Below are 12407 nucleotides of genomic sequence, written 5' to 3'. Positions count from 1 at the left end.
GTTCCAGTGAAGAGCATCTTAAGGAGCAGAGTCAGAATAAGTAGGGGCTTAGAACTGCAGCTGTAGCCCCACTTTCAAAAATGACTGGTGTCCAGCGTCCAATCTCTAGCAGGGATTCCTAGATGTTGACGACTACAACTCCCAGAATCCTCAGCTATAATGGCTTTTGCTTGGGGATTCTGGGAGTTGTAGTCAACAAAATCTGGGAATCCCTGTTAGAGGGAACACTGCTGGTGTCCTCTTTCAGTGTTATATTTGTTGGTTTGTTTATTTATTCCCAACCCTGGTTCCACAGATATTGCTAGACTATAGTTCCCAAGCAGTGTTCTCTCTAATTTGTCTCATCTGTGTGTGGAATGAGTTTTGTTCTGGGCGGCCATATCAAGGCAGTGTGTGCACACGTGCAATCAGAGTGGGGCCTTCCTGATTCAACCTGAGCAGGATCTAAAATTAACTGAGCGGATATAAAAAAATGTGTGAGTGCATGCACAAGCGCGCTCCTTAGAGGGAACACTGTTTCCAAGCCATCATGGCTGGGGATGACAGGAGCTGAGGTCCAACAACCTCTGGGGACCCAGGATTGGGAACCTCGGCTCTCGAGTGTGGCTTGAACTGACTCCAGTGCTAAAAGAATCAACGCCTCAAAGAGGAATCTAGACCATCCCCCTCCGGAGGGTTCTTGCCACCTCCTCCTTTGCGCCTTCCTTTGAAAAGTGCCTGAACCTCTGAAATAAGTCCCAGGGCAACCACACAAAGTGCTCCTCTGCACCTGGGAGGCTTTCAGATCCTTTCCACAGGCAGAGTGTGGCAAGGGCAACACGAGTGCCTTTTCTCCCTAGTCCAGTACCTGGTGCAGCTTGGCCAGGATGGGTCCCGTCTTCTCCTTCTCTTCATACTTCTCCACCTTAGACTGCAGCCGCTTGTAATCCTGGAGCGCTTGCTCACGCCGTTTCACTGCCATATTCAGGCTAGGAAAGACGCCACTGAATCTGCAGGGGAGAAGGAAAAATAACCGATCACAATGATGGCATCCTCATGACACACTTAGCTGAACTCTCCATTGAGAATTTGAATATGCAAGGAGTAGAAGCTGGGTGCTAGCTAAAGAAAGGGCAGCTAGTTAGCATCTTTCCTTAGAAATCTAGAGGCAAAGCAGGTTTCCTCAGAGATTGATTCACTTTGTTTTTCTCCTGCCCTTCCTCTGATGAGCTCAAGGTGGCATGCATTCTTCTCCATCCTCTAGCAACGATCCTATGAGATAGGCTAGGCCACCTTGTGAGCACAGACACCTAATGGCGCAGCAGAGAAGTAACTTGCCTAGGGAGCAAGAGGTTGCTGGTTCGAATCCCCACTGGTATGTTTCCCCAGACTATGGGAAACACCTATATCGGGCAGCAGCAATATAGGAAGGTGCTGAAAGACATAATCTCATATTGCACAGGAGATGGCAATGGTCAACCCCTCCTGTATTCTACCAAAGACAACCACAGGGCTCTGTGGGCACCAGGAGTTGACACTGACTCGGCGGCACACTTTACCGTCACCCTGTAAGCACGGTAGCTGAGTGGGAATTTGAACCTGGGGCTCCTCTGTCTTAAGTCCAATACCAGCCACGGCACCAGCTGGTTCTGAAGAAGATCAAGAGGATTTGGACAAAATCCGTGCTGAGCACTTCAATATGGAACAGCACGGACACCTTTCTCAAGTCAGTTTAGAAAACACTCTCCACTTGGAAACTGGGGTTACCCATCTTTACTCTTTAAGAAATGCATGTGAATTCAGAGGAAACGAACAGCACTGAAATGCTCTGAAAGAATGCTATTCACAGATGTTAAATGTGTGGTGCTCTACTGAGTCGAAGATTCTCTTCCCCCAAAAGGAAGTGATCACAGTTATTGTTGCCAATAAACCTTCAGAGCACCCCTCTGCATGCATTCAAAAGGGCTGGTCTCATAAGTCTCATTAGGGTAGGAGATGCACCCCACCCAAGACCAGGAGCTGTGCGTACTCCTGTTTTTCAACCTTTTGAAAAGCAAGGGGGAGGGGGGAGTGATCGTCAAAGGGCTCCGTCCTACCTAGCAGCTGTACCCAGCCCTGGAATGATGAAAAGCTCCTCCTACCCAATTACTGCTTAGGACACGTCCTCCCCACCACTCCTACTCTGCTTTTCACTCACACACACGTGGGGAATGGGAGTGTGCACAGCTCCCAAACTTGGGTAGGACGCATCTCCTACCCTAAGTAGAATTGTGTGAACCAGCCTCAAGTCTTGGGTGTCATCACATGCACCCTGTGAGGTAGGCTGAGAGATCAGTGGCTCAGGGTCACCTGGGGCTGCTTTGTGCACAAATGTCCTCTGTAGATCTCTCGCTTCACTTGAGGCTTCTCCCAGCCTGGGGTGCTGCCCCTCCCAAGAGTGCACTCATGTCTTTTAAAAGTAATGTGAGAACCAATCCCAACTCTAAATTAATTTCTAGTTCACCTCTCCCCGAAGGCTCAGGAAGGGTAATAACAGATTTAAAATTATATATTAAAAAATGAAGTCAAAATTCAAGTTTTGCAAGGTGTCTCAATTAGTAGCCAAGGAAAAATGCTAACGAAGAACAAAATTGCACTCTTTCGTTCACTTCAACACTGTCTTGTGGAGGTATCCAATAATTTTTAAATTGCCAGTTTCACACCAAACTAGTTAAAAGTTCTGAGATCTTCCACCTGCCCCTCGGGGCCCCAACATTTCTTTCAACTATAGAGTCGCATTTCTCAGGTCTTGAAACACAGTTTTACTTAACTCTGTGGCTCAGTTCAGATACCTAGCCTCACCATGGTTTGCACTGCCATATGGTACGCTGCACAAGGAGCTGCCTTATGCCGAGTCAGACCCTTGGTCTACCCAGCTCAGTATTGTCTACACTGACTAACAGCAGCTGTCCAAGATTTCAGGTAGGAGTCTCACCCAGCCCTACCTGGAGATGCTGCCAGGGACTGAACCTGGGACCTTCTGCAGGCAAGCAGATACTCTAACCACTGCGCTACAGCCCCATCCCTTAAGGGGAATAGCTTACAGCAGACAGCAGTCACACGTAGTCACTCATCCAAATTCAAACCAGGGTTGACCCTGCTTAGCAAGGGGGACAATTCACACTCACTACCACAAGACCAACTGATTCTGGCCAGGAGCATGCTGTGGGCTTCTACACTCCCTCCTGCCCAGATTCCTGCTCTGATCAAATCATCTTGACACATGAAATGGCCAACTATGATTTATAGTCATCCTCTAGACAGAATCTGAAACTCTGGTATGATCAGGGTTCCTAACTGTGGTTCAGAGAGCAAGCACAAACAAGACTGGATGTGATACAAACTATAGTTTGATCTGAACCGGGAGGGAACTGAAGCACACAAGATGACAGGTAGGGAGCCCAAAGCCTGTGGATGGGCAGGCCACAGCTCAGTGGTGGGGCATCGTTGCATGCAGAAGGCCCCAGTTTCACTCTGCCGTATCTCCGGGTAGGGCCGGGAAAGACGCTTGCCTGCTAGGACTGAGCTAGATGGACCAATGGCCTCACTCCATATCAGGCGGCTTTCTATGTTCCCCAATTTTCTAAACCATCATCTGGAGAACCGTGGATGTTACAGCTGAACCGAATCATAGTTTGGAAGGGGGGCTCCCGACCGTGGGTCGCCACTCCCAAATGCTGCTGGAGCACAACTCCCGTCATTCCACAGCGGCCTTTGCGGCTTAGGACCTATGCTGCAGTTTGGCCTTCCCAATGGATAGGCAAATGGCCATTTAGTGCTGCTTGTCTACTTTTGTTTTTAAAGTTCAGCAAATCATTATTTAGAACTGCTGGTCTGCCTTCATTTTCCATCTGCTCAACACTCCTGTTTCTATGGTGCAGGGGCCTTCAGAGCAACGTCTGTAACTATGGTTTATCAATTCAGATGTCATGCCAAATCACTGCCTGCAAACTCACTTCAAGCCATGCATTCCAGCCAATCACAAACCACCACACCAAATAATAGTCTGAGCTTCCTTAGCCACGACTTGATGGACTGAATCTATCGCTGCATTCACATGTAACAACAAATTGGTGGTCATGAGAATGTGCTGTGGCAAATCTCAAGCTCACTTGTCCCCTCACTTTCATGCATGAGGGGAGGAAATGTGAAGCCTCCATCCATAATTTGTAACAAAACACATTTTCCATTTCATCTGAATGCAGCAAACTGTGATTTTTACAAGCCACAGTTATTTAAAAAGCCAGGATCAAATCCTGGTTTGATAAATATATACGGTTTGACCAAACTGCACATGCCCAAATCTGGATGAAAAGAGAAACTGTGGTTTGTCACAAATATGAATGGAAGCTTTCAATTTTACATGAAGCAGAAAGGAAAGGGAGAAGAGAAAAAAGCAGGCAAGACAGAGGTTTGCTATAGTAACAAGAAACCATGGCTTGTTTTTATGGCTGAAAACTAAATTGCATGAATAGAGTAAATTGCCTAGCAATAATTCACTGCAGGAACTGCCAAATTGACAAAGAAAGCCATCCATGTCTGGTCCCTTTTGATGAAGATGTATCAGTTTATAAAACAAACTCTGATAGTGTGAAATGTTGCTCTAACGTTGCCCTTCTAGTCTGTGGTCAGGAAATAGCAAGGTAAGCAGCTATCATGGAAGACGGGGCGCGAGAGGAGAGATGGCAAGCATAAGGTGGGGATGGGGGCGCTCAGTGGCAGAGCATCTGCTTGGCATGCAGAAGATCTCAGGTTCTGTCCCCATCATCTGCAGGTATGGCTGGGAAAGACCCCTTGCCTGAAACATTAGAGAAGCCACTGCCAGTCAGTATAGACAATATTGAGCTAGATGGACTCATGGTCTGACTCATTACAAGGCAGCTCCCTCTATGTTCCTACTCTTTAGATCAAAACCATGATTGTTTACAGACCCTCTTCTATACATCATGAAAATCTAAGTACATGGAACAGGGCACCAGCAGAATTCCCCTCCATCCTGCTTTCTTCCGGAACACCACACTGCCCTCTTAAGCTATTTCAGATGCCGCTGCGCCATAAAGTCTAAGCTATAAAACCTGCTCACCTGTAACAGCCTGTACGAAAGACATAACAGCAGGAAAGCCAGTGCTGTATTATTTAAAACATAAGAGCTATTCACATTCACTTCTATACTTAGATTGCTGCATTGTGGAGAAGGACTTGCAGCCTCCAAATAATCGTGGTTTTGATTTAAAGGACCAACGACACAATCTTAACCATGCCACTGCTGAAGCAGAGTTATACTGCAAAAGTATAAAAGATGGGTGTCCTGCTGAACATGTATCTACATCTCCAAGGCTTCCCTTTGTGTTTAGTGAGAGAGAATTATCATTACCACGGACTACGGCCGAGATGGCAAAGGCATGTCTGGGCTGTAGCACTTCAAACTCCAGATGTGCACTTGTGTGTGTCTGAAGGTCCTTCACATAAATACTAGGTTGAAGGGTTCTAGCCACTGTTCCCTCTAAGGCATGCGTACGTGCGCATGCACGCACGCTCACAAGTTTTTGGATGTCCACTCAGTTCATTTTAGATCCCGCTCAGGATGAATCAGGAAGGCCCCATTTCTGAATGCAGATGTGCACACAATGCCTTGATACTGCCAGCCAAAACAAGAGGAACAGAGACGAAAAAAATTAGAGGGACCACAGGTTCTAGTCAGTCTTCTCCCAGACACGTTTGTGCTATGCACAGTGGCATGCCAGCCAAGCCCACTGAGAGGGCGAGGCCTTCACAACCCTCTTTACTTCTGGCTTGCCAGCCAAGGGAGAATTCAGAGTTAGCCGCGGGATTGCCAGTGTTCACTGAGGACAACAGCACCCAGTTCTACTCAAAGGCCCCCAAGCAACATGGATGGAGTGCTGGAGAAGGCTCAGAGGAGGACAACCAAAATGATCCAGGGGTTGGGGCACTTTCCCTACGAGAGATGATAATGGAGTTGGAGCCTTTGGATGAAGGAAAAGAGACAACTGAGGAGGGAGAGAGGTGATTAAAGTTTGTAAAACAATGCATGTGCAGGGGAAATGAAGAGAGAAGTTTTGCTAGCACAGGACTAGCAACTGGAGTCATCCAATGAAATCAGCTAGCAGCAGAGTCGAGAAAGACAAGGGAAAAATCTTCACCATATAACTCAGGGTTTCTCAAACTTGCACCCCCAGAGATGGTTAGAATACAATTTCCCATGGCCTTTGGCCACTGTGTTTGGGAATGATGGGAGTTGTATAATCCAAGAACATTTAGGGATGCGTGTTTGCCATTCCCTGATATAACCCACAATTAATGTACAGAATTCACTGCCAAGAGATGTAGTGCTGGCCATGGACACAGATGGCTTTAAAATGGGATTACAGAAGGAGTTCTCAAACTTGGCCCCCAGATGGACTACAATCCCCATCATGCCCAGCAACAAAGGCCTCTGGCCATCTGAGTTTTCTCAAACTTGGGTCCTCCAATTATGCTGGACTCTGTGGCTGGGGATGATGGGGGTTGTAGTCCAACAACATCTGGAGACCCAAGTTTGGGAATTTTTGGATTGCAACCATTCATGGAACAAGATTGGCCTATCTATGGCTATATGCAACATCCCTGTACGGAGGCTATACCCCTCAGGATACCAGCCACTGCTGGGATACCAGTTAACAACCTTCATGCCCCATTTGTGGTTTTCCTGCAGGCATCTGGTTGCCGCTGTGGGAAGCAGGCGGCTGGACTAGACAGGCCTTTGCTCTGATCCAGCAGGGCCTTTTTAAATCTTCCTGCAAGAGGTGGCACTTTGCTTCTGATGTCACCTCGTTTCATTAACGAAAACATGGGTTTAATTTACGGCGGCATTAAAAGCAAATGCCACCATATGCTGCGTACAAAAGTCATCAGTCATAAGATCTTTCCCAGGATCTTTCTTTCAGCAGCTGGCCACATCTGTACCAAATGCCACTGTAACTGTGAGATTCGCTTTTCACGGTAGGTGGCACACAGAGGGCTTGTTATTGTATTCAGAGAATGGCAGAAACAAAGAGCATCTCCCCACAGCTGCTGGCTAGAGAGAACTCCTAAAGCAGCTACACAATTCTTGGGCTGCGGTGGCGGGAACATCAGACTCCAACAGCCACATGCAAGAATATCAGTGATTTTAAAAAGGACTTTGATTCACAGAGGACTGAACAGGAAATATAAGGAAACCCCGGGCAAGATTAGTGGAATGCGTAGAAGAGTTGTTTGGGCTCCTGTTGATTTCCTTTGCACGGCAATGCCTGTGCTACTGCAAACCTCTCCACAGCCACCAATGTACCATCTATTGGTCACTGTGGGCTTCATTCAAAATGCATTTGAGTTCACTGAAGTAAACTGATGAACACTGTGAGGTTATATCTTTCTAGGTTAGCAGATCACACTACGGACTTAATTCTGGTGAGCTTACTCCACAGAGCAGGGGTAGGCAACCTTGGCTCTCCAACTGATGCTGAACAACAACTACTGCCCATCATCTTCTGCCACAATTTACTGGCTGGGGATGATGGGAGCTGTAGTACAGCAATAGCTGGAGAGCCAATTTATTGCGGCTGGGGGGGATAGGAGTTAGGAAACATAGGAAGCTGCCATAGACTGAGTCAGACCCTTGGTCCACCTAGCTAGGTATTGTCTTCACAGACTGGCAGCGGCTTCTCCAAGGTTGCAGGCAGGAATCTCTCTCGGCCCTATCTTAGAGATGCTGCCAGGGAGGGAACTTGGAACCTTCTGCTCTTCCCAGAGTAGCTCCATCCCCTGAGGGGAATAGCTTACAGTGCTCACACTTCTAGTCTCCCATTCATATGCAACCAGGGTGGACCCTGCTTAGCAAGTCATGCTGGTTACAGCAAGACCAGCTCTCCTTGCAGTTCAGCAACTGCTGGAGAGTCAAGCTTGCCTACCTCGGTAACAGTGCAATGATCACGTAAAACTAGTGATTTTCTTCTTCTAATCCTGACACCCATGATTGTTGGAGAGGCAGTGGGTAAGCTTATCAAGATGATGGAGAGACAGAAGCAGGTTCCTCCGCTGCCAAATTTAAGCATAGCAGTGGAATGTAGAGCCCAAAGACATGCCCATGTAAAATACCAGTGTTCATTAAAAATAAAGCAGACAGATTTCCAGCATTTGTAGGCAACTGTTTTTACAAGCGACAGCGCATGTAGCTTGTCCGACTACAGCTTGCTACCTGCTATGAACTGAAAATTATGCCTGCAAATTACATTAATTAGGTGCAGCTAGCATAAGTCAATTAGCTGTAATTCCTCCAGCTTGCTAGAAATAATATAATGAATTCCTTGGTGCTGAATGAGTTGCCTACGCCAACTGAGCACTTCCCCTCCAGGGTGGCTGTTCCACGCCTCCCCCTGTTCCTGAGAAGAGTATCAAACAATAAGGCAACCACTTGTTGCCATGAGGTGTTACTGCTGCTTACACACATTTGTTTCATGTGCAAGTTGCATGGAAGAGCGTTGTGGCTTCTCTCCATGAGACGAGGAGCAACAATTTGTCAGCGCCAGAGGCACTGTGAAAACAGAGCACAGAAATTAATTGCATGCATATTTGCTGCATTTCTGCGGATGGGTTGAACTGAGGACTCTGAACCTTTGAACTCCGAACGACTCCTCCATGGACTCGGGTGGGGGGGAGAGGGAATCCCATTTTCTGTGACTAGAAGAAACACCAAATTCTGCTACCGCAATAAACAAGGCGTGATGATGCTTCGCATTTATAAAGTAATGTGCAGCATTCACAGGGCTTCACACACCTCCTCTCGGCAACAATTGCACCCACCTTGTAAGGCATGTCAGCACAATCATCCCACATTGCAGCGGACAGACTGAGGCCTGCACCTTCCTTAAGACCACTTCCTCAAGTCTGTGGCAAAGGTGATAACTGAACTGGGGGCTTCCTGATTCACAATTCAGGAGATTAGTCACTGCACTACAGTAGCTCTCATTTATGCAAATTATGCAATTAATACCATTTTGCCCACGTTTTCTCATACATTCAGTGTCCTACTTGCATAATTTTGCCTGTGCTGCTTTGGGTGGGAGAATTTCTTGCCCAAGACAGAGACAGAAAAGTTGAGACCAAACGCTGGGAGACAACAAGAAATATTTAGAGTTTGTATCGGAACTTAAAGCCAGCTGGTTCAATCCGAAGAAAATTATATCAGCCTTGCAAATGAGTCTACAAAAAAGTGACTAACTTATGCATACAAGTATTAGTCATTTAGGCACATTAATGGAGAAAACAGCAATTTTGGGGAGAGTTGCAAATTAAATAGGGGGAAATGGCACAAGAGGAAAAGATTAAACTTGTAGATTGAAGACCATATTTTAGATTTTACAGTCCAACCCTAGCCATGCAACTACCTAGCATTTGTGTCCTTATCCCAATATTGACAATGATAGTCTCTCTAAACCCTCTAAGCTTTAAACAGGCTAAGCTAAAGTTCAGATTTACTCTTGACAAGCACACAATGAAAACTATCTGATATATGTGTGCGTGTGTGCGTGCTTGCGTGTATGAATGCACACACCTCTACATCTCATTAGAGAGTGTGTGTGATCATGTTCTCTGTACAGGTAGGCATGTAAAAGCTTTCTTTGAGTCTCTACATATGAAAATTACATGTATTGTCTATTTACTTGTTTGTATCTTATAACTGCTTATTTTCACTTGGAACATGTAGGTGGTCTTGGAGCTCGTATCTGTAACCAACAATATGAAAGTAACCAACAATATTCAAACAAATCAGTTCATCTCCATAAAGCCTTTGGCTCAACCATAGTTCTCACCAAAAACCAAAATAAAGTCCAAGGTTCTGTAGCTGCATTTGCTCCTATTCACCGCCCCCCCCCGCCCCGCCTTGACCTCATCCCTTCCCTTCCTCTAGTGAAATGCAGATTGTAGGCTTCTTGGGGCAAGGTCCTGCCCTTTTGCTTATGCTTCTCTGCAAAGTGCCATTTACATTACTGGTACTATATAAGTCATCATCATCTCTGAAATAAATTGCCGGCACTGACGTAAAGGCCATGAAAGTATGATCATTAGCTTGAACATAGATTCTTCTGCTTTTGAGTTAAATCTGTTCTTAAAAACTAATTAACTTGTCTGTTTGTTTTTCCTGCTTACAGCATTCTAGTAGCCATGATTTAACAAAGTGATTTTTTTCCAGGCACTAATGGAGGGGCACAGCACAACAGATTGCTTTAAAAATAGCAATAGTACAGGGACTGAGGAGGCAGTTACTCTGTAGACACAGCAATGGCTGTCTCAGAAGAATTTCTAATGCATAGATCATACACCATATGTGGAGTGGGGACGGCGGGGCGGGTGGTATCCAAACTATATATGATGCCATGACCCAGCAACATAGGATTTTTCAGGGGAGTAATGGCAGGAGAGAGGGCACACCCTCAACTCCTGCCTGTGGCTTCCAGTGGAATCTGGTGGGCCACTGTGCGAAATAGGATGTTGGACTAGATGGGCCTCCTTGGGCCTGATCCAGCAAGGCTGTTCTTATGTAACATGCCACACAAATGCCATACTTTTAAGACCACCTGAAGGATTAAACCCGTGAAAGAACAGTTCTCTCTAAAACCAATTCAGATATAGGTGCTGATCCTGCAAGGTTGGAAAGCCATCTGAGGTTGCCCAAGCTGGCATCTGCAGTGCTACAAGAATGCAAAGAAAGCTACATTCTTCCCACTGATCCATTCTTGCAAAATCAGGAAGAACATTTATAGGAGATTAATTGTGGATCCACTTTTCATTCTCTACAATATTTGATCATCTTTCTTTCTCTCTATTTCACTTTGCCTAAAAAATGCCCTGAAGAGGGAAACAGTGGGGATAGTGCCCAATCTTTTGACTCGATTGAGATCCTACCATTGAAGAGTCCCAATTAATCAACAGTGTTAAACAACATGGAGGACGGAAAGCTAGTCAATGCAAGGGTAAAGATGTTCTCACTGCGGGCAGACCACAAAAAATATGTACTTCTCCCTCTCCCACCCACTGGCAGCAAGACCAGGGAAAGTGACAAACTCTGCGGAAAGAGCTCAACAGGCTCTGTTCATGATGATCACGGGGATGGGACCCAGGAGGGGACTTCCTAAGAGGAGGGAAGTCATGGAACAGCAAGCTAAAGTGGACATGTGAACACGGAGAGAAACTAAACACAGTTGCATATACACAGCAGTGTTGCTGGCACAATACCAGAGGTGGCTATAAAATAGAAGAGGTGGCTCTAGATGAGAGTTAGAAGGAAAAAAATGAACTGGAAAGCTCCAGGATGAAGCAGGTAAGAGCAGAGCTGGCTCAAGGCTTCAGCCTCCGCCCGCAAAGAGCTGAGCAAGGGATAGCCAACCAGGACAGAAGTGGAGATTTGGCGGGGGGGGGGGAGCCTTCCAGCAATGTCAGAAAGATGGCTCCATGCATAGAGGGCCAAGGCATCAATTGGTTAAAGGCAAGCCTTGCAGGCCCTTTCTTTGTACTGTGATCAGCAGGCATTATTCGAAATAAATCACAATAAAACTAAAATAATGGCATTTGGGGAAAGACCTGAAATAAGGAAATGGCTGTTGAATAATCAAAGGTTGGAGCAGGTTATCTGCTTCAAATATCTTGGTGCAGTTGTGCAGACATCGGGCAGTAGAGCAGTACATTTGAATTATGTTCTTCAAAATGCCTAGAAGTCTACAAGGGCTATTCTAATGTTCTATTGATCCAAGTTTGCTCATTTTGTCCCTGCTACAGTTAAATTATATTTAGTCAAGTCCCATACACAACTTCTCTACAGGGGCAAATTGGTGTGTATACAAATCTTCTAAAACATGAAGTTCAACAGTCAACGTTTTTAAAAAGCTTACGGCAGACACCACGTTGTGTTACAAATTCAGGACTCCGCTTGGAAGTGGGTGTCACAAAAGTAGAAGTGGGCCAGTGGCTTGGCATTTTTGAATTGTGGTTAAAGTTATATTTTCATCCTACTGACCTAGCTCCCTCCCTTGGTATTATTCAATAAATTTTTGTCTGGCTGGAAACGTTCATTAGAAAGGAAACTGTCATTACCGCTTCTCCTTGGACTTTCTGGTAACATGGGTTATGAAAGTAAAGTAAAGTTGTGCCGTTGAGTCGGTGTTGACTCCTGGCGATCACAGAGCCCTGTGGTTGTCTTTGGTAGAATACAGGAGGGGTTGACCATTGCTTCCTCCCGCACAGTGTGAGATGATGCCTTTCAGCCTCTTCCTATGTCGCTGCTGCCCGATAGCGGTGTTTCCCATAGTTTGGGGAACGCACCAGCGGGAATTCGAACCAGCGACCTCTTGCTCACT

At 46.0% G+C, this 12407-nt stretch overlaps 1 protein-coding gene across 3 annotated transcripts in view; it reads right to left on the bottom strand.

The window, feature by feature from the left end:
• The window catches only part of BIN3 (bridging integrator 3), a 127460-nt gene that overhangs the window by 19874 nt on the left and 95179 nt on the right, over positions 1 to 12407 (bottom strand). For all 3 annotated transcript variants that reach the window (XM_053269480.1, XM_053269478.1, XM_053269479.1), the window contains one exon: positions 848 to 989. In XM_053269480.1, the coding sequence (XP_053125455.1) occupies positions 848 to 989 (142 nt within the window). The remainder of the gene's footprint in view (positions 1 to 847; positions 990 to 12407) is intronic.

The sequence above is a fragment of the Hemicordylus capensis genome, chromosome 8 (assembly GCF_027244095.1).
Source record: "Hemicordylus capensis ecotype Gifberg chromosome 8, rHemCap1.1.pri, whole genome shotgun sequence".
In the NCBI taxonomy this organism is placed as follows: domain Eukaryota; kingdom Metazoa; phylum Chordata; class Lepidosauria; order Squamata; family Cordylidae; genus Hemicordylus; species Hemicordylus capensis.
The sequence above is the reverse complement of the archived record's forward strand: the minus strand, read 5'-3'. Positions and strand labels throughout refer to the sequence as shown.